The following is a 27428-nucleotide window of genomic DNA, read 5'->3' as shown; positions in this document are numbered from 1 at the left end:
GCCCAGCCGCTCCGCGGCATGTGGGATCTTCCCGGACCGGGGCATGAACCCGTGTCCCTGCATCGGCAGGCGGACTCTCAACCACTGCGCCACCAGGGAAGCCCCCATGTCACCATCTTGATCTACTCCTCCCCACGCATTCCTGTAGCATGCTCTCCCAGCCTCACGGTGAGGATGGATGTATGGCGAGGAAAGCGGGAGCTGTCACTAACATTTAATGAGTGTCCCTACGTGCTAGGCACTGGGGGTTATAAAGACAAAACAGGTACAAACCTTGCACTAAGAAAGTTTAGAATTTTAGTGAAGATATATGGAAACAACATTTCCCTGTGAAGAATGTACAGCAGAGGTATGTGGCGTAGTCTGAGAGCTTGGAGGAGGTAGTGGGGTGGGCAGGCGGCCTCCTGGAGGACCTGTCTTACGATCTGGGTCTTGGAGGTCGAGCAGACACCAGGCAGGCAGGGGTGGCACACTCCCGTTAGACGCTGCGGATTTATTCATCAGAGAGAGCAGTCACTGTTCCCAAACTACTCTGATCAGGTGTAGCCAATGAGAATAATCTCCTTTGTGGTTCTGGACAACAGCACGAAAACTCTGGAGGTCTCTGTTGCCTTCTTGTGGAATAGGAGGAGTCATGTCAACTACTTAGAAGCCCTGGGAGAATGAATCAATTTATGTGGTTTACAAGAGCAAGTGTTTACTTATTAGAAAGCCTCCAGGGGGAATACGTGCAGGAGAACAACCCGGCTCCAGCAAGAAGCAGCAAATGGGGCTGGACTCTCATTAGCCCGTGACGGATTGATCTTCTGTCACTGATTCCCCAAACCCCCAGCAGTTTCAACTGCAAGCTTGTTCAATATTTTAAAACCAATTTAAAACCAATTTTTGAGTTTGCTTTTTAAAAAAAAAGTTGCATTAATCAAAAAATGCATTAAAATTAGGGTCAAGCAGCTTAACTTCTGGGAAAATCCTGATCGGGCCCTGGGAGACATGGGCTTGTCTGGCTGGATAATGTCAGAAACCGCTCAGCTTTAGAGCGAGAACGGTGGAGAGTAGCCACAGACGGCTGAAAGGAAAAACCTTACAAATGAATTGAATTGAAAGGAAATTTGAAGAAGGCTAATGCGGGCATTTTGATGTCTTAGCAAAATTCAGACACGAGGATGCACCTGAAGCCTTCCGTTCCAGGAAGGGAGGCTGCGATCAGATTTTTACTGTTAGGTGTGTGGAGTGCCACCCTTTCAAATATTTCAGTTAAGTGGGATTGCAGAGGTCATCCATTTGGAGATCACTGCTGTTTGGGAGAAATGTAGGGAACAGAAAATAAACTGGCTCTATGAAAATAAAAACCCTTCATTCTCTTGCCAAACGGAATTGGCTCTTTTAGTTTGATGAAATAGCTTGTTGGGTTCATCCTTCTCCGTGTCCAAGAGTAGCTCTTGTTGAAATGAGGAAACCAGAGACGTGGTAAACCAGTCCATAGAGGATATACTGGTTATTCTGTGTTCTTTTCTCTCCTCTGCTCTGTGTGAGGAAGGAAGTGGAAGGCTGAATCCGGTGGGCTGTGTCCCTTGGGTCCCTTATGGCTGGCTTTCAGTTGGGTGTGGCCAATGGGAGACGTTTGCAAGAGACCAGAGGGTGAGTGGGAGAAGTCAAGGTGTTGGTCCTCACTCCCCTCTGGCTTTGGGTCTACTTATGGCAACGCTGGACTCTCCACGATTACACCTCCTGTCAGAGCTCCTCCATGGTTCCGGCTCTTGAGGTTGGTCCCCGTGTTACACCATTTCCTCCTCTTGTCCCTTCAGGCCTGGCGCAGTCATGGTTCCCCCATGCTGGACTCCTAGGCCCTCCACATCGATTTTGGTTCTTGCGACCCTTCCCCACCACTGTAGGTCATCCACGACCCCTCAGTTACAGTCTCTTCTGAGGACCCTGAATGGATCAGAGACTTAGGAAAAGATGGCAGCAAAACCCCCAAACGCCAGTTGCCTTCTGTTCTCAGGCAGTAGTGAACCAGCAGACTTTTCCAGTTTGGCGGGTCCATTCGCTTTGTTTTCAAATAAGAGAACTGTGAGGCTGGTGCAGTTATCCGAGCTCTAGGCCGGAAGGAGGCTCATTTCAGAGAGGTCTTGTTGCAGGGCCGTCTCTTCCTGAATTCTCTCTTGGATAACCCTGTCTTGAATTAAAGAGCCCTCCTCTGAATCCCTATCATATTGTGTGTGCAATTAGAAGCCTTGTGGCATCTAAGAAAGTAACATAAACTCCATGAGAGCAGGGCCTTAAGCCCCAGAGCCTAGAAACAAGCCTAACCCACTACAGGTGTTTAATACTATTGAATGAATGAAAGAATGTCTTTTTCTTTATAGATGCCACTGTGGAAAGGGAGTGTTGCCTGCCATGCCAGCAAAGAGCAAATGTTGCCCGAAATCAAGCCACTGGCCACTGCAGCTGCCCACACAGTAGACCTTGAGGGGAATTCAGGACGCAGAAAATCAGGAAACGTTCTGTGTTCTGGATACTGGCCCTAGGTAGTTAAGATGCATATCGAAGGAATAATTTCAGAGCCCGGACTCTTGTAGCTTCCCATACATAGAAAAGCACTAAAATCATTAACTTGAGAGGTCTGCTTTGTTTGATTAGCAGTAATCTTTTGATGTTTGACTACATGTTTTTTTGTTGTTGTTGTTTGTTTTTTTTCAGCACAAACTCCTATATATCCTGGCTCCTCCATTACCTCTTCATAGCTGAGAGGCTGTCTCCCGGCTAGAGTCCTCAGAAAGGTCCTCAAATAAACTTAACTCACAACTTTTAGGTTGTGTGTTTTTCTTCAGTCGACACCACCATCACTTAACAAACATCCACTAAATGTCTGTGCACCAGATACTGTCTTGAGCCTGGGGATGTAGGGATGGACAGAACACAGGGTAGCTGGAGAGAATCTTGCCTCTGTACCTTTGTCCATTCAGTGCCCTCTGCTGGAATGTTCCCTGTCATCCCTACCCCACCGTTTTCTTGACAAACTGACCCACCCTCCATGACTTTCCTAGGGAAACACTGTACAAAGCTATATTCACTAAACTTTGTTTTAGCATATTATGATCATTATCTATTTTCCTGTAAGTCTCCCCTGTGGCTCCCCTCTGAAGATAAATGTACTTATCTACATTTCTTCAGAGAGTCTAGCAGGATGTCTGGCCAGTAGAAATGCTCGATTTAACACCTGCTGATTGATGGTGTGTGCAGACACAGGCCCCTTGATACTGGTCATCTGTACTCAAGGCCAGCTCTAACTCTCTTTCTCCCATATTTCTGAGTTTCTTTTCTTTTTTTAAATTTGGGCTACCTTAATCATTAACACCAAGGTTGGTTAGTTCCTCTTGAAAGAAGAATGAAGGGGATTATTGAGTGCGTCAGGCGCTGGACAGCTTTAGGTTAAGCAACACTCTTCTTCACCTTACTGCTACTGTGTTTAAGTAAATAGATGTTAGGGGACCCCTTCTTGGAAGGCTTTGTCCAGGTCTATTGTCATATGAACATATGCGTATAAACTGCTGGATCACACCCATCTCCCACAGTAGCAGCCTTTGTTCTGGTCTAACCCTTCTGGCCCTGAGGCAAGGGGGCGGGTCTCAGGGTCATTATTATTCCTGACATCAGGACCCAGAGAGCTTGCATCTGAGTGCCCAGAGCTACAATAAGTCAACAGGAAGAGCGTGTGGCATAGAAATGCAGTTCAGCCCTACATCTCTCAATGCTCAGGGTCAGTATTTTAGGAGCAGCTGAGAAGACCTGAATTCACTCATTATGTTTCTTTAGTTATGCTAATACTGAGTAAATACATCCACAGAATACCTTACAGGGATTCACTTCTTTATGCTCTCATTTTAGAGCGTTCCGTGATACTTAAAATTCTCAACTGTGAAATTAAAATGTTCTGGAACTTCTCTGTCTATTTATGGGGTTCCTGTCAATAAAATGACTAAAGGATTTATCTGGGTAGATTTGGTGTCTATACCCTTGTTAACATCTCTATCAGGAGAAAAATAATGAGCAAATTCATCAACTGTGTTGAAGTTTTTACTCCTTTCCCCTAAGGTTTGGTTGATCATAATTAATAAATAAAAGAAAATATATTTGCATTTCCCTAAGCCTGATAGAGCACTTCAGAGAGTAAGGCTCAGTAAACATGTTCTTTACCTAATCAAGACTGAAATACAGTTTAGCACAGTCCATGATATTTTAAGCAGCTCTTTGCAGGAAACCCCTTTTCTCGTCAATTTAGCAAAGCTACATTGTAACTACCTTTAAACCAGGCGCCCCCAAGCTCTGCTCATCTCTGGCCCGAGCACACCTATCAAATCTTTTGATCACACAATACCTTGCCTAACCTGTTGGTTCTTTCCATGGATCAAAGAAGCAGAAATGAAGAATACGTAACCGATGACCCGATCTCTTCCCTAGCTTCCCTTTCAGTAATCTCTTGAACAAACTCTGTGAACAGACTGTGTGAACAAGATAGCATCCAAAGAAAGATCACAAGAAGTCAACAAGCCTGCATGCAGTGGGGGGGTGGGGGGTGGGGGTGACGACTCTAACCCCCCATCTCAATGATTAGCTGAGATTACTTCCCTTTAAAAACTTTCATGGCCAAGCAGACTCTCCAGACATGGTTTTCTGGGGACACCGAGTCTACCATCTACCCAGAGAGCCGGCTTTCCGATTAAAAACAATTTTCCTTTCTACCAACAACTGCCTCTTGGGTATTGATTTTCCAGCGGTGAGCAGCTGGACCTGAGTTCGGTAACGATGTTGCTAAAATAACAATGATATCCTTGCATCGTATAATACTGCAATACTTCTACCACTTCATTCATGGAGATAGTTTTCACCAAAGAGTTCAAACAAAGGCACTTTTGAAAAAAAATAATGTGAGGCTAGTATTGATTTCCCTGATGGAGAGGTTGCTGAGTGGTTTTCTCTCTTTTCTAAAGACTCCTCTGATCATGCTAAGATACCTTATCCCTAATCCACTTACCTCTGGGGTAAAACTCTCATGGAAGTACCAACACACCACACATGGCCACTGGGAAGTCTACAGCTCGCCCGGAGGAAGGAAGTGGTTCTGGAGGGACTGATGGCGGGGAGTCCAGAGTCCCATCACCATGGCTGTAGGCTACTAAGCTGGCCCTGATGTTTTCAGATTGGAACCTTCGATGGTCTCCAGGAAACAGCTCTCATCCCCATAGCCTGAGCCCTGCTTTGAGGAAGGAAGAGGGTACTCTACCTGAGTAACTGTTCCTGAGGCTTCGAACAGGGCACTGCATTCACCTTCGTGGTACGGTTCCTTACACTCCCGGCAAAAGACGAACTGCAGGAGAACACATGCAGGTTAGAGAGGGGCTTGCTGGTTGCATCTGGTCACATGTTTTTCTTTTCCAAGCTCATTCTAGCCCTGCCTCTTACTTGGGTGATGGTGTGTGTGCCAAATTACTTTTTTTTTGCGGTGCGCGGGCCTCTCACTGCTGTGGCCTCTCACTGTTGTGGCCTCTCCCGCTGCGGAGCACAGGCTCCAGACGCGCAGGCTCAGCGGCCATGGCTCACGGGCCCAGCCGCTCCGCGGCACGTGGGATCCTGCCGGACCGGGGTACAAACCCGTGTCCCCTGCATTGGCAGGCGGATTGTTAACCACTGCGCCACCAGGGAAGTCCCCAAGACATTTTTTCCCTTCACGTTGTCTCCACCACAGAAACAACTTCTCCTCTGTCCCCATGGTCAATTTCCTGTTTTAACAACTCATCTGAAGATCATTTTAATCTCAGGGCATAACAAGCAAGAAAGACAAGTATTTTATCAGGAAAAGGCCTCTTCTACAGCTATGTCACCATCTCTCTTCTCACCAGCACTTTCAGAGTGTTATAGCTTATTTCTTCTCACAGCAAAGAGAATGAGCCCACGTTTTGTGGGATATAAACTTTCCTTAAAGGTTCATGTTGGTGGGAGAGGGGGTATGTGTCAGGATGTCATTACACAAATCACCAAGACCACCAGGTTTTAACTTCTGACATTTTAATTTTCCCTGAACTGACAGGTAATCCGGTGAACAGTGAATGAATTGGATCCTAGAGTCCTTTCTTAAGGCTTTTTTTTTTTTTTTTTAATGTATCTGCTCATCTTTGGGTTCGTCTCAGACCCATCACTCTGTTCTTATGTTGAAAAACTGTGAACTGAATGCTTCAATCATTGAGAAGAGCTCACTGTGTGATTTCACCCCACTGCTTTTCATGGAAGCAAGTCTGATCTCTTGGTGTGACAGGGAAAATGTTTCACATCTTATTAGCTCGGGGATGAGATATAATATCAGTTTCATGGTAGAGGAACACTCTGGAGGTTGATCAGTTTGTCAGAATAAATAGGACTTTCCTGACACAAAGACATTAAATTCCCTTTCATACCAGTACTGCAAAGAATAGACCATATATATATATATAAAAGAGAAAAGAAAGAGCCTATAAAAATTAAACCCTCAGGCTTCCCTGGTGGCGCAGTGGTTGAGAGTCCGTCTGCCGATGCAGGGGACACGGGTTCGTGCCCCGGTCTGGGAGGATCCCACATGCCGCAGAGTGGCTGGGCCTGTGAGCCATGGCCGCTGAGCCTGCGCGTCTGGAGCCTGTGCTCCGCAACGGGAGAGGCCACGACAGTGAGAGGCTCGCGAACCCAAAAAAAAAAAAAAAAATTAAACCCTCACCACTTCAGTATGGCAAAAGGCAAGAGAAAGCTGAAAAAATGTGTTGGTGATAATTCAGCATTAATGCACTTGCTAATTTGCTCCTATTCAGACAGTATAACTTAAATTTAGATACATTGTGCCATGGGCTTCCTAGTTAAATAAATCCGTCTCGTACAAAATGAGGAAATATCTAGAAGGTCTGATTTGATCTAAAAAAAGTTCAGGGTTTTTTTGGGGGGGTTCAGTGTTGGCTTTTTTTTTTTTAATATATCTTTATTGGAGTATAATTGCTTCACCATACTATGTTAGTTTTTGTTGTACACCAAAGTGAATCAGCCATATGCATATATATGTCCCCTTATCCCCTCCCTCTTGAGCCTCCCTCCCACCCTCCCTATCCCACCACTATAGGTCATCGCAAAGCGCGGAGTTGATCTCCCTGTGCTACGCTGCTGCTTCCCACTAGCTATCTATTTTACATTCAGAGGACGCGGGGTGGGAGGGGGAAGCTGGGGCAAAGTGAGAGTAGCATCGACATATATACATTACTGAAAGTTCAGGTTTTTAATTAAGTTATCTAGAACTCAAGACTGTCAACCAGGTACTTGTACAAATGCTTAGGACTTCAGTTCTCAAACTGTGTACCAAGGAGCCCTGGGGTGTCACAACAAACTCACAGGGGTGGAGTGGGATCTTTTAAATTTTTGAGGAAAAGCACAGTGATACTCAGCATCTGTTGGACACTGTGAATTACTAACTCAAGGCTGTTCATGGTGTTAATGTAGATTGTGCTACCCTCCTTTTGCTGACATCATGTTTTTGCAAAGCGGGATTTTTGGACGTTACTGTGATAAAAAAGACAGCTGCCAGGTGAGCATCTCTTTGGACCAGGAGATGTAGTTATCTAAGAATGAAATAAAAATATTTGTTTCTTTCAATTTATGTGAACTAGTTTTTCAAATGGCTATGAAGTTGTTAAGACATTAATTCTTACTTATGTTATGTGGACCTAATTATTTAATAAACAGAATGTTACGCGTTTCTTTTGGCCTAGAAGCACCAGGAAAAATTTACCAAGCCACTAGGGGCATGGTGAACAGAGGAAATTTGGGGAAGTCTGGCTTAGGCAGATACAAAACTCCTTGAGATAATGTTTTGGGTCTGTTTGCAAAAACTCCTAGGGGCACAGGTATTTGCAAAGAGCTTGAGGAGAAAACATCTGGCTCCAGTATGTTCATATTCACTCTGCCAACCTGCCTGTCTCCTTTCTGGGGCACATGGGTCTGGCTTTAACCAATAATGTAGAAGGCTGCCATCTCCCCAGGGGTTTATTAGTCATTAACTGTGGGCTCATATTTGCGGAGGCTCTTTTAGGATGCCTTGTGAGTAAATACTAACTGAATGGAAGAGACTACCACACAGTTATATTGTATGCTTTTCCTGGATTCTTTTCTTTTTTTTTTTTGCGGTATGCGGGCCTCTCACTGTTGTGGCCTCTCCCGTTGCAGAGCACAGGCTCCTGACGTGCAAGCTCAGCGGCCATGGCTCACGGGCCCAGCAGCTCCGCGGCATGTGGGATCTTCCTGGACCGGGGCACGAACCCGTGTCCCCTGCATCGGCAGGCGGACTCCCAACCACTGCGCCACCAGGGAAGCCCCTGGATTATTTTCTTTTGAGATAGATCTGACAAATGCTAATAATTTTTGCATGTTTTAAAAAAAGAATTTTTAAAGCCTTTTAAAAATCATAACAGTAATACATACTTATTCTATTGGTTCTGTAAACTCTATCTCTTTATTACATATGATTAAAAAGCAATATCTATGGACTGTATTACCTTAGTGCCTGTGATGTTAATTTTATGTGCCAACTTGGCTAGACTATAGTCTATTCAACCAAACACTAATGTAGGTTACTCAGTGAAGAGAGACAGTCCTAGATGATCTGGGTGGGATTGATTCAATTAGTTGAAAGGTTTTTAAGAGCAGACCTGAAGCTTCCTCAAGAAGAGAGTTCACCTGTGGACAACAGAGTTCCAGCCTGCCCTTCCTGGCATCCTGCCCTGTGGATCTGGGACTTGCCTAGGTAGCCCCATAATCCCCATAATCACGTAAGCCAATTCCTTGCAATCAATTTCTCTCTATAGATACAGATATATTAGACATAGACATATTTATATATAAATATATACTAGATATCTACTATAGCTATATCTATAGATATCTCTTTATATCTCTATAGATCTATGGGGACAGCTGAGCATGCCTAGATAATCTATATTTACATTTATCTCCTACTGGTTCTGTCTCTCTGGTGAAATCTTGGTTGACACAGCTAAGCTCCTACAGAAGTTTTACTAGGTCAGTTTATTTGTACTAGGTCAGTTATTCTTTTGCAAAGACAACTTTTGAATTGTCTATGTTATTTGAAAAATTGTAATTTAAATCTCCCCCCCCCCCTTTTTTTGGCTGTGCTGCGTGGCTTCTGGGATCTTATTTCCCCAACCAGGGATCGAACCCAGGCCCCTGGCAATGAGAGCATGGAGTCCTAACAAGTGGACCGAGAAGGAATTCTCTCCCCGTTTGTTTTTAATCCCGAGTACCCACAGGACAATGCGCCTTAGAAGTCAACACCAGGAACAAGTTAATCACTCCCAACAGTGTGACGGCTTCCCTTTATCTGACAGTGAACCTGGTGATCCAATACATTTTTCTCTTTGGAGCAGCTGCCTGTCTGGTTGGTGCCAAACTTCTCACTTAACTGTAGTAATTAGCTCATCCTAAATGCCTAAGATGAAGTATACAATTTTAAGACAACTATTCAATAAAGGATAAGTTCAATAAGATACTTTTTTTTCTAATAAGTAATAGCCAAACTGTTCTTACCATTCAAGTCATATTTTTGCCTTGCGGTTAATATGTGTTGAGTATTTATTTTCGGTGAAAAAAATCTTGGACTTGGACAACATGTAAAAGAATAGCATATTGTAATTCACGAAATCATACAGTGATATTTGTATTTTAAAAACTCAGATACAATTTAGTGTTTAAAAGTAAAGTCTTTGAAGTCGGAGAGACCTGGACTCAGAGGCTCTTCTCTACCATTTATTATCTGTGTGACCCTAACATCTCTTTGTTTTAGTTTCCTGCATCTGTAAAGAAGAAATAATAAGATAATTAATATTTAACCCAGTTTCTGGCACCTAGTAAATAGGAGAAATGGTTTTCTCATGGAGTTACAATGTTTTATGAGCAAAAAAATTCTATAGAAAAGTAAGGTGATAGGAAAGCACCTTGTTAATTAAAGCAATTCTCAATATACTAATAATTGCTGTTGTTCTGTGAAGGCCTGAGTGAAACTGAGGACCTCGTGGGAAGCACCAAGCTTGTCAGCTCCCCAAAACGGCAGCAGAGAAAGGGATACTGACCCCTGTTCCTCGTGTATACGCAGAGGTGCCGTCACTGTCACTCCCCTTAGGAAATCCCACACTACCATGCAGCTAAATGAACTGCCCGTCACGTTTATCATTCAGTATCATGTCAGTAGACAAGTCATTTGATTGATGTTTGAGTTTGATTTCCCGTACGCCCATAATGGAGACATTCAAAAGGATATGTATGTATATTTTCTCTTTGGAAGCATAAAAAGGGATGAGATGAACAGCCTCCAATGCACTCAGAACATGCACTGTCGGTTGTTATCAGTAAAGGTGAGAGCCCTCGGCACCTACAAGCGATGAGCCTCAAGATAAGGTCTGACCCTCAAAGGTGAATGATCTCTATGTGAAAAGCCCGAAGTTCTTTGTTTTCTATCACGACAGCATCTATTATAAAAGCATTTTATTATGTGCCATTTATTTTTCCTCCACAGCTCTGAAGTTCTGTGTTAAAAGAACAGGAGAGAATCAAATATCATCTCAGGACCCCTTACTATATTCAAGGGAAACATCAAAACCATGACGCACACATTTGTACTTCTTTGGAACTAGATGAAATACTTTTCTTTTAGGTGTATGACTTTCCAGAAGATGGCAGCAGTGATACATGAGATTCAGCCCCAGTGTGTTAAAAATAGTCTATCAAAAGAGGGAGGCTCCCCACGGGGTGGCTAGCCGCCTAAATATGGAAAACTGGTTCTGACAAGACAGTGCCACAGAACGGAAATGGTGTTAGATTATAACGCGCTAAGACACAAGTTCGAAAGGAAGAAAGTCAGGTTATTTCCTTTCAAGTACACAACATCTTAGAATCACAGAATCTCACGGTGGGAAGCAGTCTTAAACTGTGCCACGCTCTAAGCGCAAACAGACTACAACAATCTTTTACATGCAATCTCCAAATGGCTAAAAAGAAATAATTTCAAGGAAGCTGGATAGAGCTCAGTAGCTGAACTCTTTTGTATTTTTCAAATTCTGTACAAATCATCCAAGATGGTTACACAATGCCATCTATGTTCCCACAAAATACTGTGACCTCTACACTCCCTCCCTACCCCGTCCCCTGAATTATTTTTGTTTTAGGTTTGCTACCATGAAAAGCCCCTTACTCTCCTTGGTTTAATTTCCATTCACGGGAGTTCTTAAAAGAACTCTGAAAATTCCCTTTTCCTACGGCATCATGATCTCAATCAAGTACAAGTATGTATCCATTCAGTCTTTTGGTTGTGCAGAGTCTTAATTTATACACTTACTGTGAGTATGATCTAATGGAAAGCTTTATTACCATCTGTCTCAGAACCTATTAGAGAAGATGAGCTCATACAAGAGACCATACCTGCGAACCTACTTTCAACAGAGAATCTTAAATTAAGAGAGGCGCCTAATAAATGCTCTGAACTGTGTGGGTGGCGCGCCTGGTGATGATACTCCTGGGAATTGAACCGTCCGATGTATAATCAGAGACAAAAATATTTGAACTTATTTCCTACTTTAAAATATTTACAGTTTTTTCAAACTTAAAAATGCTTCTTGACTATTTATTTTTCCTTGTTCAAAAACAGCTTTATTGGGCTTCCCTGATGGCGCAGTGGTTGAGAGTCCGCCTGCCGATGCAGGGGACACGGGTTCGTGCCCCGGTCCGGGAGGATCCCACGTGCCGCGGAGTGGCTGGGCCCGTGAGCCATGGCCGCTGAGCCTGCGCGTCCGGAGCCTGTGCTCCGCAACGGGAGAGGCCACAACAGTGAGAGGCCCGCGTACCGCAAAAAAAACAAAAAAAACAAAAAAAAAAAACAGCTTTATCAGGATACAATTCACATAGTCTGTGTTTTAAAAAATGGTTTATATATTTTTTGAGTGAATAATACATGCGCACAGCACAAATTCAAAAGGTGCAAAAGGCAAATAGTGAAAAATAAGTCTCCCTTCCTCCTCGGTCAGCTCACAAAGCTTTCCAGGGACAATCACTCTCACCTGCATATATACAAGCTATTTTGAGACTAAAAATGGTAGACAGAATATTGCTTTATGTAACGCGCTCTGCACCTTGCTTTTTCATTTAATACATTACAGCCTGTCCTATATCAGTGCCCTTTGAGCAACCCTGAACAGCTGAATTTTCCCTCAACAGCCACACGATATACAAGTTGATAGATGTATCGGAATTCATTTAACAGCACCCTACGGACGAGCATTTAGGCCCTTTCCAATATTCTGCCATTATAAACAAAGCTGCGGGGAACGTCCTTCTCCATAGGTCATTTTGCACGTGTGAAAGGAAATCAGTAGGATGAATTTCTAGAAGTGAAATAGCTGGATCGAAGGGTGTGGGAAGTTTACATTTGGATTGCTTTTGCGAGCCTGCTCTCGTGGAGCGTGCGCGGGTCCCAGGCCCTGCAGTGAGGTGTGTGAGGGATGACCTGCCCCTCCTCCCCTCCAGCGTGCTGTCACCAATCAGGGCCTTTGTCAAACCCAACCAAAACAAAAGAATCTCTAACTCACAGCACTTCTGTTAAGGCCTTTTTATCCATGTTGGATTTCTGCAAAGACGTGCTCCTGGCCAGAGAAATAACTCCCAGTCACTTCTGAGTCCTGTCCAGACGGCTGAACCAAGGTCAAGAGGGGCCTGCAGCCGGCCCTCCATCACTTCCCTGCTCCCCCTGCCTGGGCTCTGAAACAAGGTGCTCGGAGCTCGTCTCCTCCTTGTTTGGACTGGCCTGAATTCATCCTGCTGGCGGGAAAAGGCCTCGAAGTGAATTTTGGCTTCGGTGGCTTTAAACACTGACAGCCAACGAACTGGAGGTCCCGGTGAAGGAGAAGGAAACAGGAGACAAGGGAGCGGCACATTCAGTTGCCTGAGGCTGTGTCCTGGGCCTTAGCTCTGAGCAGAGTAGACTCGGCACCACTGCCGCTGCCCTGCCAGGAGGACAGCAATGACAGCAACGGGCAGGGACCCTGGGGGAGTGTGACAGGTGTGACTGATGGCAGTGGTCCTCTCTCCCCAAGCCTCCACGCTTCCTGTCTCACTCTCTCTTGCTGTAACCGTTTATTTTTTTTTTTTCCGGTGCTCGGGCCTCTCACTGTCGTGGCCTCTCCCGCTGCGGAGCACAGGCTCCGGATGCGCAGGCCCAGCGGCCATGGCTCACGGGCCCAGCCGCTCCGCGGCATGTGGGATCCTCCCGTACTGGGGCACGAACCCGCGTCCCCTGCATCGGCAGGCGGACTCTCAACCACTGCGCCGCCAGGGAAGCCTGCTGTAACCGTTTTAAAGAAGGATTCCCGGCGTGCTGCCCCCATCCCACCCTCCACATCCCCAGCCCCCTCCCTCACTTCACCGCTCCCCTTGTTTCCAGAGGCCAAAGTAGGATTGAGCTGCAAGCTGGGACTCTTGCAAGTATTTGATGATGATGTTCACAGCATCCTTGTTGCTCTAAACAAACTTCTTGGCAGGTAAATTTCTGCATCTAACTGAAAATTCCCTTTAACATCTTACAAGGCCGGCTCAATTCTGCTTTCCAGACAGCATTTCCCAAACCTTATGGGGCATTTGGTTCCTTCCAGAAAAGGAGCAATGGTCACAGAGGATCAAATTCAACACCACTTTCAAATATTGCCACTCATCAGTGAACATGTTTGAATATGGCCATTCGTTAGTAAAATGCATAGCATATGTCTTCTCTAATTTTTAACTGGTCTCTAATCCTTGTGACCTTATCATTTACAATCTGTAGAAAGGCACTAGACTCTGTAAAAACGGTTACACTCTGTCAGTCAAAATGTGAGATTCAAGCCATATGGCCGTTTGAGCCCAGTTTGTCCCATATGCCTGTGGGCGTCCTTCGGCTTGCTGGCGCAGCAGGGGAGATGAACGCTTCCCTTGAATGCTTGGGCCCAACCCCAGGCAACTCCCGTCAGGGTCAGCTTTGGAAAGGTGCTAACAGTGTTGGTGGCACTCCCACGGGCACATCTTAGAGATGTTTGTCTTTGGAGGCTTTGCAGCTTGTCAAACCTTTACTGTGTGTTAGGCAGTTTTATAGGTGCCTTGGGAACATACCTGTTCCCACCCCTCTCTCCACAGCCTCAGTCCAAAAAGGTCAGGGTATTTTTCTCTTCAGTACTGTCTCTTCCTTATATTCCTCTACGAAATGTTTGTCTCTCTATATGAAACTATTCTCACTTATCCCCTCTTCTAAATGAAGAGGATTTGAATCCTATTCATCCTTGTTTCCCCCAGATCCAGTGTCTGGAACATAGTAGGTGGTCACTGTCTGTTTGTCGCATGCCAGGCGCCCAGTTCAAGGCGTTTACAACTCAGTAGGAGAGATGATGCTTGTGGAGAACAAAAGACCTGGAGGACAACAGCCCAGAGTCATGTGCTGAAGTGTCCAAGGATGCAAGTCTGCAGGAACTCCCAGAGAAGAGCCCCGGGTTGGGTTGGGGTTTGGCCGCAGTGGCATTTGCCTTTCCGCCCCTCGCATTCCATTCCCTCTTCAGGCAGTGGTTCTAACATCAGGCTAGTCTCTCACCTCTCTGCTCACAGCTTGGAAAAATCCCTCCCCCGTTCCTGACCTCCCTCCTGAACTATGGTGCAGCCTGCTGCAGACTCCCATCTGGACAGGGTGCGCCACTTCAGATTCATGTCACCTCAAATCCCATGTGATTATTGTGGAAAAGAAGACTGGGATAAAAGAGCAGAAATTCAAAGAGTTAATTTGAGGGGTGAGGGTAGGGGACCCAGAAGGAGGGGTCCCTGCACACCTGTAGGACCACACCTGCCTGGGGCTGCCCCTCCTCCTTTCTCCTGCTCTCTTCACTCTCGGAGCACCCAGCCACCCTGAAATGCTCAGCACAGACCTCACATTCTCCCAGAATTAATCCTGTTTATAATGCCAGGGCTAGCAGAGCAGTTGTCGCGTAGGCAGGACGGACAGACGTTTGTAAAACGAATGAGTGGTAGGAGCTGGAAAACTCTAAACTTCCAAGAAGCATGAGGAGAGGCCAGTGTCATGGGAATCCAGCCATGAGGAGCCTGGGCCAGGGAACAGGAGGAATGAGACCAAGACATTTTTGGTCCCTTGAAGCAATTAGTAGCCAAGTTCGGAGGCTAAGGTCCCAGGGATGATGGAGTGGGGAAGGCTTCATGACAGAGGGGTCTGAATTGGTCTGAAAACAGAAAAAGAAAATGAAAAGGGAGGATGAAGATGCTAGAAAGAGGGTGGGTAAGAGTGGGAGGAAAGCCCTGGAGAAGATAGGCCAGGAAGTCCTAAATGCTCCAAGGTGGCGGTTTAAAAGGAGGAGGGCCGATTTTCACCTCGTGGGAAGGCAAAATCCTGGGATGGTAATTTGCTGATGAGAAGGTTGCCTGAAGGAGATTACGTCTGATTAGTGTGATGCCAGCTATTACTCTTCTGGAGTCAAGAGGAAGAGCAGAGTTAAGGATGGAGGAAGCCTGGAATAGCCATTGTCAGTCAGGAGATGACACACGAATCTAGGGAAGCCCAGCCATGCTGAGGACCCAACTGATGTAACGGCACCAACCTCTGCTTCCCTGTGACTTAAAATGTGCCCCTAGACCAGCAGCACAAGCATCGCCTGGGAGCTTAAGGAGGAATCTCAGGCCCTGCCCAGAAGTGCTGAATCAGAATCTGCATTTTAATAAGATCCCTGATGACCTGTGTGCACACCGCAGGTTAGAAGCACTGCTCGAGCTCATTCATTCAATCAAAATTTACTGAGCACACACACTGCGTGCCAGGTGCCCTGAGGGCATACAAGCATGCATAAGATACAATTTTCAGTCTCATGCGAGTCACAGTTCACCCCTCCCTCCCTCTACCCAGCCCTCCCTCCAGCCAGCAAGTATTTATTGAGAACGTACTCTGTGCCAGGTGCTGTGCTAGGCAGTGTGAGTGGTGAACACGCTGGGCACTCTTCTTGACCTCAAGGAGTTTATATTCAGCTGTGTCCTAATTGTCATGGTGGACAAGGTTTTTGGGGGAGCACAGGATGTGTGCGGCCACCAGCTCGGGCAGTCAGGCTAGGTCTCCAGGAGGAAGTGGAGAGTAAATTGAGACCCAGCCGAGTCTGGTCAAATGATGGGTCCCTGAATGGTGCTCATTCCAGGTCTGGGACAGCGCCAGTGCTGGGGGCTTTCAGGGGAAGGTGGACCTTTTCACTCTGGACCACTGAGTTGGAGGTGTTGAAGTGAGACAGGAGGGGGGGCGGTTGGGGACTGGAGGTAGAGCGAGGGTCAGGGTGGGAGGCGTGGCTTTGTGGAGGCTGTGGATTCTGGTTGGGTGGCCAGGGCAGGAGCAGGGGCTGCAGGGGGCAGACTGAGCCAGGCTGGGAGCCCCAGGGAGCTGCAAAGCCTCAAGCACTCACAGCATGGCTAATTAAGAGAGTCGGACACAGGGCAGTGGGAGAGAACACTCAGAAACTGAGTTTTGGCCAGTGCGATTGCCTCGCTAACAAAACCCAGCAGGAATAGACTCTGTCAGTGTTAAGTCTGCAGCATTTTTGGTTTTGATCTGGAATCCATTGGCAAAAGGACACAGTCTAGAACAGAGCTGTCCACAGGCACAGGACTAACTTAAAACATTCTAGTAGCCACATTAACAGAGTAAAAAAGAAACAGGTTTATAAATTTGAATATTTGATTTAACCCAATATATCCAGACTGTATTTTCAACATGTGACCAACATAAAAGGTGTTGTTATTTCTCATGTTTTTCACTGAGACTTTGAAGCCTGGTGTGTGTTGAAGCCTCACATCGTCTCAGTTCAGATCAGCTGCAAACCATTGGCTCGGCTGCCTCACGTGGCTGGCGGCTACCACGTCGGACACTGTGGTTCTAGAACTCTTGAGTCTGAGGGCTACTTGGATGAGGCAGACGGCCAGCTTAGGTACCACAGGACAAAAAGAAACAGAGCACCTTCCATACGGAATAAGTGAGCAGGACAGGGCGAGGTGGGAAACAAGAGAAGATAAGAAATTAGCTGTGCTAATGGAAAGAAATTAGATTTTTTTTTTCTAATAAAGGATGCTCTTCACTTTTAGCCTTTGAAAGACTCACTTGGTCTGTGATGTAGGAGAGATGTGCAGAAACAGAAAATCAGAAATAAGAAAATGTGGTGCAACTGTCTCCAATGGGAGCGTACGGATTTTCCTGCCACACACGGTGAGTTATTTGTGAAAAGCAAGTCCAAAAAACCAGAACCAACCTGAGTTACGTCTAACGTTCCTGGTGTCTCTGGGTGCCTGATTTACCTGCTGGCTCACTCTGTCTAATCTTGTGCCAAGGACAGAGAGCGTCCAGACCATTAATCGTGGAGTAGACGACCGAATTGCTGCAGACAACTACCTGCTTCTAATGTCTGCAATCCTATCCTTTAAGTGACGATATAGGATGAACCTAATACATGTAAAGCCATAGAAATCCACAATGTTACTCACATTAGTTGGACCCAGTATGACTACAGTCTCCTAATTTAGCCAGCCAAGGGGTTTAGGGAGGGACTTTTGCTTTCAGGTGTGAAGTATCAGGCTGGCGCCTCGACTTTGGAAGCCTCCGTTCACACGATTTCACAAGAGGACTTTCGTGTGCAGTAGTTTAGGTAGGGCCTGGCGAATGAGGGAAAGGTCACCCTACCAAAGACCAGTAACACTGCAGCACTTGAGAATTAATGCTAAAAGCTAGAATCATGACTTGGATTTCACCCTTGAAGTCATGAAGTCACTAATGACAGAAGCTGAAATGAATGTCAGAAAGTTCCCGTCACTGCACGAAGTTCTCGTGGGCGCATGGCATTTGGAGGCAGGAGGCCGGTCATCCGCTATTTAAGGTTTCCCTGGACCTCCTGGTGTTCTCTGCCCCAAGACCTGGGCCCTCAATTATTATTCATGAATGTTCCTGCTCAGAAAGGAAGAGAGAAGCCCAGAGACGGGGTCTGAGCTGTTCATTCACACCCCAGTCTCCATGGGGCTGAGACACTTCAGGCTTCTGTTTCTGTTGGTAACACTGCTTAAGGAAGGTTCCCAGCTCTTAACAACGGCAGGAGCAACGCCCCTTTATCCTGCCCGATGGGCATCTGTGCCCCGAGGAGCAGACGGTGGTGGAAGCCCTCCATACTCAGGGAGCTGATTTCCTCTGAGGCCCTGACATCGGCCCCCGCCCCCTTCCATCAGGGCAGCGCCAAGCCTCCTCGGGCCGTGTGTGAACCCAAGATAACGCCCGCCTAGGGGTGCTGAGAGCCGAGTGGAAGCCTGGCGCCTTCAGCGGCCTGCAAACCGTTATCTCCCAGCAACACACACCTTGCGGAGTCTTGCTCAAGTGTGAAGTCAATCCCTGACTTACAAGACCGCCCCCTCCTCCCACCGCCTGTGCTCTCTCTCCTGATTTTATTGCTTTGCGGAGGAAGTAGAACGCCAGCTAATTAAGTGGCCGCTAAACAGCCAGTACCTGGACTGTGTCTCGGAGCTGCTGAGATAACGGCAGGTTGCAGGAGAGTGAAGTGAAATGTCATCTCCAGCGCTGCCTCTTAGCCAGTATCCTTCATTAAGCCGAATAACAATGAACAGAGGAGTGTACACGGTTCACTTCGCGGCGCCCCCTTCCTCCCTCTCGATTTGGTGGCAGAGAACCTAGAGCCACGAGGCCCTCGCAGAGCGCACCGATCATCTTCAAGGTGGAACGGCCGCCCCTTTTCTTCTGGCAACATCCTGGCTAATGCTGGGACGTAATATTATTCTGAACTTTCAAAAACTGCCCCACGCCTTGGATTGCCAGCCGCAATGGGCATTCAGCGAATATTTTTAGGGATAATTATAAAGATCTAACGCCTTATTTGTTGAAATCCCATTTTTGCCTGTGACTAGAATCAAATTTTCAAGAGGCTAATAGCTCCTAAAGGAACCTTTGCTGCTACGATCCGGTGGGGAGATAGAAAACTGCTCCCAGGCGCAGCCGCTTGGAACATGGAATCATCCACTTCCACAACTCTGTGTTTCGAGGAAAAGGTGTCGTAGTGTCTCCCTCCCCCATCATGACACGACTCACCGTGACATACTCATCACGGGAAGACTGTGTCCTAGGAGGGAAATGCTCATTCCAACAAAGTCACCGAAAGCATGCAGACGGCCACGACTCCCCCTTTATTGCTACAGAGAACCTGACACCCTCCTCCTTCAAGGCAGCAGCAACAACTTCTAAAAAACCTAACAGTGCAAAGTTGTACAACCTGGGTTCGATTTCCAGCAGAAGAGTATAATTTCCTTTGGAGTCTTAAAAAAAGTGGAATGAATTCTTCTCCTATTGGGACGGTCTGACATAGGTTTTTTTGGTTAAGTTTCGTTGAAGGCAGGCGTGATAAAGTCGCCTCTCACCACCTCCTTCAGCTTCTTGACTCTCTACCCTGAGCACTGGTCTGTGTCCCACGTGTCTCACAGGCCTTCACTTTAGTGCAGACCGAGAGCAGATTGCTTGGCGTGAAACCAGCTTTGTCGCACAGGAAGATCTGCAGTGGGATCTGGGGGGAGCCCATTAATCGTCATTTGCTGTCACACGCTCGTGAACCTCTTTTCCAATCTTGCTGCTCATTTGTGGCAGCTGCCGTTGCCACCGAGTGCCTTTCCTGAGAAGCGGGCTCACCGTGACCAGGATTCCGGGCTGTTTTCTAGGGAACGTGAATGGGAACCAAGGGTCCTCAAGGACTCACGGCCAGGCAGGCTCCCGGGCCGTGTTTCAGACCCCTGGGCGAGTTAGGAAGTGGCAACAGGGGATTAGGAGGCTTACCTGCAAATTTACACCTGCTGTTTTCAATAGGGCGGTTAAAAGAGTGGATTTTTAAAGTGGATGTTTGCTCCTGTCAGTTTTGAAAGATACACTTAGTTTGCTAAAGGGGAGTGTTAAGTTAGTCTCAAGGATCTCAAGTAAATTTGTATCTGACACAGGTCCACGCTGGGAATAAACCGTGGACTGGAGACGCTAGTAAACAGTCTGGGCAGGAATGACCCTCATGACCTCCAGGGGTTTTTTTCCCTACAAATGCTTGCAATTTGATTTGACATAATTCTTGCATTTACAGTGAAATCTTCCCACTAATTTTTTTTAAGTTATAAAGTTTGGTTTGATGCTTTCCGAAAGGAAGCCGATGCCACCACCATGGGCCCAGTTTTGCTATTTCTCAAATCTATCAAAAAAGTAAGGTGTCCAAGTCCTTTTTGGAGTGAAATGTCAGCTCGGTGTATACAAACCTTTTTAATGCTTACATCACTGAGACTTGATGGGACCTCCTTACTCTGTTCCTCTGACCTGTGATCTAAGTCATGCTTTGTAACATCACTAACAACAGCGCTTTGAGTGCAAAGCCTCATGGACCACGACAAAGTGACTTCTTCGTATTAGCTCAAAGGCAATGCCTTTCAGGCTAATGACAATAAGCTGACTTGCAACCAGCAATTTCTAAACTCCTTTATCCCCCAGTATTTCCATTCCACTTAGGTGAGATGGATTCTTCTCTCTCCATGTTCAGTGATCAGCCCTGTTGCAAGGCAAGTACAACTTGTTTCTGTCAATCTGTGCTGCTTCTGAGTCATGCTCCGCGCCATCACCAAGCTCTGGAATTGGAGAATCTGTAATCATTCTTCAGACGATGAGTCACGAGGTCAACACAATTACACCATCCCTGAAGGGCACGGAAATGCAGCCAGAACTAAAAAATGCACTTCGGCCAACCAAGGCTTAAGGTTCATTGGATATTTCAAATAAAACGGAACTTTAGAGGACTAACTAAGATGTAATTTTAAGATCAAGATGAGTTTAATTTAATGTAAATCATATTTACATGAAAGCCTCTATAATGAGCACACTATATAGGTCACTAAAATTTCTTAATATTTGTGTAAACACAGTTTCGTACTTTTTACACTAAGGAGAGTCAAAGTCATACCGACATGATTACAATTTCTAAGAAATATGCTAATAGTAATTAATTTGTGGTGAATCATACATATAGGAATGTGCTGCCTTGATGAACAAGAAACAATACTGCTTATCATTTGGCAAAGGTGAAAAGAGGAGGGGGTGGGGAGCGGGCCGGCCCGCTCTGCCAGCAGGAGGGACCACACACTGTACAATGGGATTCTGGGAGGTGGGTCCACAGGGCTGGGTGGCCAATTTAATAACAGGTTGACTAAAGAAAGAAAAAACACTGCCATCCTAAATGTCCACATTAATTTAAAACATTATCCTAATTTCAGAAATGTTAAGATATATAAAAATGTGCTCTGTAGAACTGAGAAAATGCTTGTGTTCAAGGCTTTAAAAAGCTTGTATGCACATCCTTCCGCCCCCAAAACTTCCTCTTCTAGGAATTTTTCCTAGAGAAAACTCAGGAATGCAGCAAAAAATAAGCCATGGGAAAACTGTCACCATTCCGAAAGATAAATATTTAAATAAATCAAGGCACATCCTCATCAATGGATGTTTGGTCACCATTGAACATGGTCATACAAAGGTGTCTGTGATGCACTTTTAAGGGGAGAAAACTGCTAACTCAGCACAAACCCATTTCTGTTAAAAAATGTATATATGTGTGTGTGTATGTGTGTGTGTATGCATGTGAAAAGTACCAGAAAGCTCTACAGCAATGAGTCAAAAATCTCACCTCCAGCTATATAAGATTATGGTTACTGTCTTTTTTTCCTTTTAGGTTTTCTATAATTTTCTAACATTTTTTATGATAAGCATGCATTGCTTCTGTAATAATGAAGATTCTTTCACTTTTCATTTAACAGAGGCGTTTTGGATGAGTTCGTAGGTGGGTTCATAGACCAGCACTGCTGAGGGCTGACGAGCCTATATGCACTCCACTGGCCGGAAGGGTCAGTGGAGCTGTGCCCGGTGCATATTGAACAAAGGAAGGGTTTGAAGGAAGAAGATGGAGTTGTGTGAATGCAACTGACAAAAAAGGCTGCAGGATTTTAGAAACTGTGTACCTGTACAGCATCATTCTAGTCATCCATGGATGTTAAAAAGAGTCCAGAGGTATATTTTACAGTGACGCCTCTTCCCAGTGCTTCATGAAAATAAAATACTAGGAAGTGGTGAAGGAAACTACATCCAATATGGCTCAGTGTTGCGCATTTCCGGACTATCCCCACAATGGTTCACAAGTGTACTATAATAGTTCACAAGCTGGTCTTGCAGATGCAGGACAGGGGAAGCCAATTTTTCAAACACTGTGGTTATGTGGTTGAGAATACACTTCAATACTACAAGCATTTTGGACAGAAAATCTCTCAGACTATTAGACCATTATGTGTTTTCTAATGTGCCAGGTTATAATGACCATGAAGCTCCCAGAGTGGCACCTTCAAGAATAAATTACAAAACGGCACATAACCATGTGATGTGCTGACACTCATAGATACACCGAAGGGGCAGGGACCCAGTCTCCTGGGGGTGGCCCCTTTCCAAGAGCGTAGACAGAAACTTCGTACGGAAAGCACTTCTCATTTCAAAGTAAAAGCTGTGTGCTTGCTGGATATTTTGAGATTGCCAGAAGATTCAATGGAATCACATAAGTCTGTCACTATAAAAATGAAAGCAAGGCCCAACCTTGGTATGATACGTTTGCAATAAACAGCAATCTGTGGAATAAGAATTTAAACCCCTATTTGCAATCACGTGCTGCAAACCCAGTCCCCTTTCAAAGTCTGAGCCCCATCATCCTTTACCCTTCAGGACCAGCCTCATGAAACACGTGTTCTCCATGACAGTTTGCCGTTCTCTCGTTAACTAGGTCCTTGCGTTTCCCTTAGATCAATAGAACTGCTACGTATCTACATAAGTCTGAGAGGCAGATCCATTCACATGAAGTTTACCCTATCTTGCTTTTCAGCTGAAGCAGAATTGAAAAGGATTTCAGAGAGTATTGAAACAGAAGGATTAAATTCTGTCTTACGCGTATCCTGAATAAAAGTGCTAAGTTGGCACCAATGTTCTTTAGTTTCTGTGCCTGGATGAAAAAGATCGTGGGTGCAGGCCCTGAGCGTGTGGGGGATCTGCTGGGTCAGCAGCTTGGCGCCTCCAGGGCGGGCTGCCCTGGAAGAGGGGTTGGGGAGGACTTCCGGGGCACAGAACAGGAGAGGCCGGAGCCTGGGGCAGGCACGGGGCGGGGCATCTGAAAGTGAGAGTGGGTGGGAGCGCGTGGGTGAATGTGGGTTCGTGAGGGTGAGTGCGAGAGCAGGTGAGTATGAGTGCGTGTGTATCGCAGGGGCGCAGGGTGTGCTCTTGTACGGAGACCTGGCTGCCCCAAATGTTTGTGTAAGGAGCGCAGGGCAGGTGGCAGGTGGGGGCCCTTGCACTAGAGCAGGTGGCCTCTGCATCCCCACCGGCCTGTGTCTGGAAGCAGCAGCTGGAGCTGCTGCTCTGAGGCCCACTTTCAACCACTGGGCCTGGTTCTCTGTCAGCCCTTCCCTGGTGTGGAGGAGGCACGTACAAACTCTAAGGCATGCGCACTGCGCTCGGCCTTTCACTAAGACTGGGGTCCCTGGACCGCCTGTGACAGGGCTGCCAGTCTGAGCTTTCAAGCCTGCACAGCCCTTCACAGCACCTAAGGCCCTGCTCCCGGGCTGATGCCCGCGAGTACCAGCTGGCCGTACGTCCCACAGTGAGGGGGGAAGAGTGAGCACTTCCTACACTCTGGCTCTCGTCTGCCACGGGCCACACAGGTGGTTACGAGGAAGCAGATTGGGGATCACCACTCCACGTGACCTCCTGCTGACCTCCTTCCTCTTTCCCCGGCCAGAGCCGCTTTCCACTAGAAGAAAGGCCATTTACGATGCATATATATATTACAGAAAAGGAAATGATTGTTTTAGCAATTCATCGGCACATCAGCATAGGTTAACTGAATGAATTACAGCAGGCCCGGAGATGTGGCCAAGTGGGGATGGAACCCAAGGTAGGAATAGTGCCACAGCCAATAAAGGAAAGAGGAGAGGAAGAGATATTCCTTGTTCCAGATCACAAGAAAGATGGGGGCGGGGCAGTTCTCAATTTGTTTTGCGGAATTGGGAAACTCTTATTCTTAAATGTGATAAACGGCTGTCAATGTGTGACCACTGTCATTCATAAACAGATTCTGGAGCTTATTAAACTTTCTTTTACAAAGAACAATATTTGAAAAAACAAACAAAAGATAAATCTCAGAATCATCCAAAAGGGAAACTCCTTTACAGCATTTTCTCCAGGACGGGGTGGGGAGAGCAAGTGAGGACAGGATATTGTTGGAATTTTAATTTGCACTTCACTCCTTCTTTACTTCAAATGCCTCCCTGGAGCACAAGCTGTTCATTTTGCTCCCAAATGGGAAGCAAAATGGGAACGGGTGGAGACCCAATACTAAGTTCTGCATGTCTGTGAACAATTAGCAAAAGAGGTTCCTCTCAGCATCCTCTCCTCAAATGTCATAGCGACGCACCCTGGGTGTCCCTTCTCCATGAGGCTGAGATGGCCCCGGGCTGCTGTGTTCAGGGTTCTGTTCGTCCAGGGAAGCAGCTAGTCTCTTTCACCTCTGGTGCTCGACCTTTAGCCCTGATATTCCCAGATTCCGCTTAAATTGACCTGAGGCCCATCCAAGCGCGTTTCGTGCCTGAGGTTTTCCCCGACAGCCATCTACCGCTTCTGCTCCAACACACCGAAACGCAAAACCACTCTGAGATGTCCTCCCATCTCTTATTGGAAGCACATAACAGTGTGAAAATCTCATTTAGAAGACTAACTATATAATTATTAACGTCTGGATTTTTGGCTGAAACTTGTTTAAAAAATAGAAAAAGTCAGACAATTTGGGTTTTATCCGTCCGTTGAGCGGTGCTCTCCTCCACACCTCGGATTCTTCTGGAGTGCGGGGGTCTTCCTGGCGAAGCACGAGGCTCAAACCCCTCGAGAGGCGACTGCTCTGGGCACAGGTGGGCGGTCGCTGCAGAGCAGGACTGTGTGGGGCCCAGTTGGGGGACAGTCTTCAGTTGTCAAAGACTATATTATACGTGGGCTGTAAATTAATGACTTTCCGTTTTAAATACTCTTACCATCCACAGGAAATTAAACTGTCTTTGAAGAGGAGCTGGCCGTGTGAGCAGGTCCCTTTCTTCTGCCTAAACATGGTCGGCAGCTCCTCTGAGGGCCCGATGCAGGGCCTGCCATTCTGTGGAACCACCGAAGCAGCTGTCACCGTGTCACCTCTTTCTTACATCCCGGCAGGCGCGGCTAGACTAAGTGTGTAATGAACACACTGGGCGAGCAGGAAAAGCCCTGTGGTCAGACTGCGGGACACGCGGCCCACGTAAAAACCTGGGGGGAACGTGACTAGTGAACTCGCTAAAACACGCCCCGAAGGGTCCAGGAAAGGAGTGATCAAGTAAGTAAGACCTACTCAGCGCCAGTACCATCTTCCTGGATCCTCATCGTAACCATTCGCTCAGGTAGGTTTGCTCGTTTTTTTTCTTAAACTCATTTTACAGATGTGGGGAATTGAGACTCAGAGATTCCGGACCTTTGGAAGATGGTACGAGCTGGTGAGAGCTTTAGCTCAGACGCAAATCAAGGTTTGAATGGCTCCGTCCTTAACACGAATCACGAGCCTCACGTTAATTTCACAGTCACAAGCAGCTCTGTGCTGGGCCCTGCGCATGCGCGGTGCAAGCGCATCCTCAGACACGCAGGGCGCTCCGATTCCCTCCAGCTGCACTGGCGAGCCTCAGACCCCTGGTGGTGCTTTCTCTCTTCTCCTCTCACACCCTCAGTCAACCCCTGGGAAATGATGCCTCCCCTCAGATCGGAGCCCCGGCGCAGTGTCTCCTGGAGTCCGCTGCCTCTGGACGTGACCCGGGTGCCCCCAGACAGGACTTCCCAAACGCTCCATGACGCCACTTTTGCTCAAATTCCGCCGTGACTCCCCGTTTCTTTCAGGAAAAGCCAGACATCTCGAGCGGGTCCCCCTTTCCTCCTTTCCTCCTTTCTTATCGTCTACTTTGGGCACACTGCTCTTCTTGCCCTTCTGGGACACGCCACAGGCAGCGGTCCAGCTGTTCCCTGCGCTTGGAATGCCCTGGAGACCTCAGAAACCCACACACGGAACACTCCCTCTCTGCCTCGTCTCTGCTCACCTCCCTGTGTCCTTGGTCACACCCACCTCTCAGTGCCGTCCACTCTGATCACCTGCTTTATGCTGAAACCGGCCTTTCCGGAAACTTACCACCCCAGGCGATGCTGATCCCTCCCCCCTCCTCCCCTGTCTTTTCCCACAGTGATTGCCATGCTCTCATACAGGGGCAGACACTACTTTAGGACATTTCATTGGTGCACACCCATTCATTTGTGTTTTTTCCACAGCTGCGCTTTCACACTGCAGAGGCAGAGTTGAGTAGTGCATCAGAGACCCACCGCTGTCAAAGTCCAAAACATTTCCTGTCTGATGTAAATTGGAGCAGCCACTATGCAAAACAGTAGGGAGGTTCCTTAAAAAACTAAAAATGGAGCTACCATATGACCCAGGAATTCCACTCCTGGGTATATATCTGGAAAAAATGAAAACACTAATTTGAAAAGATACATGCACCCCAATGTTCATAGCATTATTTACAATTGCCAAGTTATGGAAGCAACTTAAGTGCCCATCAACAGCCGACTGGATTAAGAAGACGTGTAATATATATACACACAATGGAATATTACTCAGCCATAAAAAGAATGAAATACTGCCATTTGTAGCAATGTGGATGGACCTAGAGAATATTATGCTTAGTGAAATGTCAGGCAGAAAAAGACAAATACTACATGGTACCACTTATACGTGGAATCTAAAAAATAATACAAATGAATGGATATACAAAACAGAAACAGGCTCACAGACACAGAAAACCAACTTGTGGTTACCAAGTGGAGAGAGATGGGGGAGGGGCAAATTAGGGGTATGGGATTAACAGATACAGACTACTATATATAAGGCAGATAAGCAACAAGGATATACTGTATAGCACAGGGAATTGTACCAAATATCGTGTAATAACCTATAATGGAATATAATCTGCAAAAGTACTGAATCACTATGTTGTACACCTGAAACTAACACAATAATGTAAATCAACTATACTTCAATAAAAAAAGATGTTTCCTGTCTAGAGCTTACAGAAAATGTCGGCCAACTTAACTCTCACATCTGGATAATTTAATTACTTTCTTCCTTCCTCCCTCCCTCCCTCCC

General features: G+C 46.4%; 1 protein-coding gene across 3 annotated transcripts in view; it reads right to left on the bottom strand.

The window, feature by feature from the left end:
* Positions 1 to 27428, bottom strand: part of AGPAT4 (1-acylglycerol-3-phosphate O-acyltransferase 4) — a 1410257-nt gene that overhangs the window by 179064 nt on the left and 1203765 nt on the right. For all 3 annotated transcript variants that reach the window (XM_060029668.1, XM_060029671.1, XM_060029670.2), the window contains one exon: positions 5285 to 5368. In XM_060029668.1, the coding sequence (XP_059885651.1) occupies positions 5285 to 5368 (84 nt within the window). The remainder of the gene's footprint in view (positions 1 to 5284; positions 5369 to 27428) is intronic.

Source organism: Delphinus delphis, chromosome 14 (genome assembly GCF_949987515.2).
Source record: "Delphinus delphis chromosome 14, mDelDel1.2, whole genome shotgun sequence".
NCBI classification, from domain to species: domain Eukaryota; kingdom Metazoa; phylum Chordata; class Mammalia; order Artiodactyla; family Delphinidae; genus Delphinus; species Delphinus delphis.
This window is presented reverse-complemented; position numbering and strand designations above follow the sequence as displayed.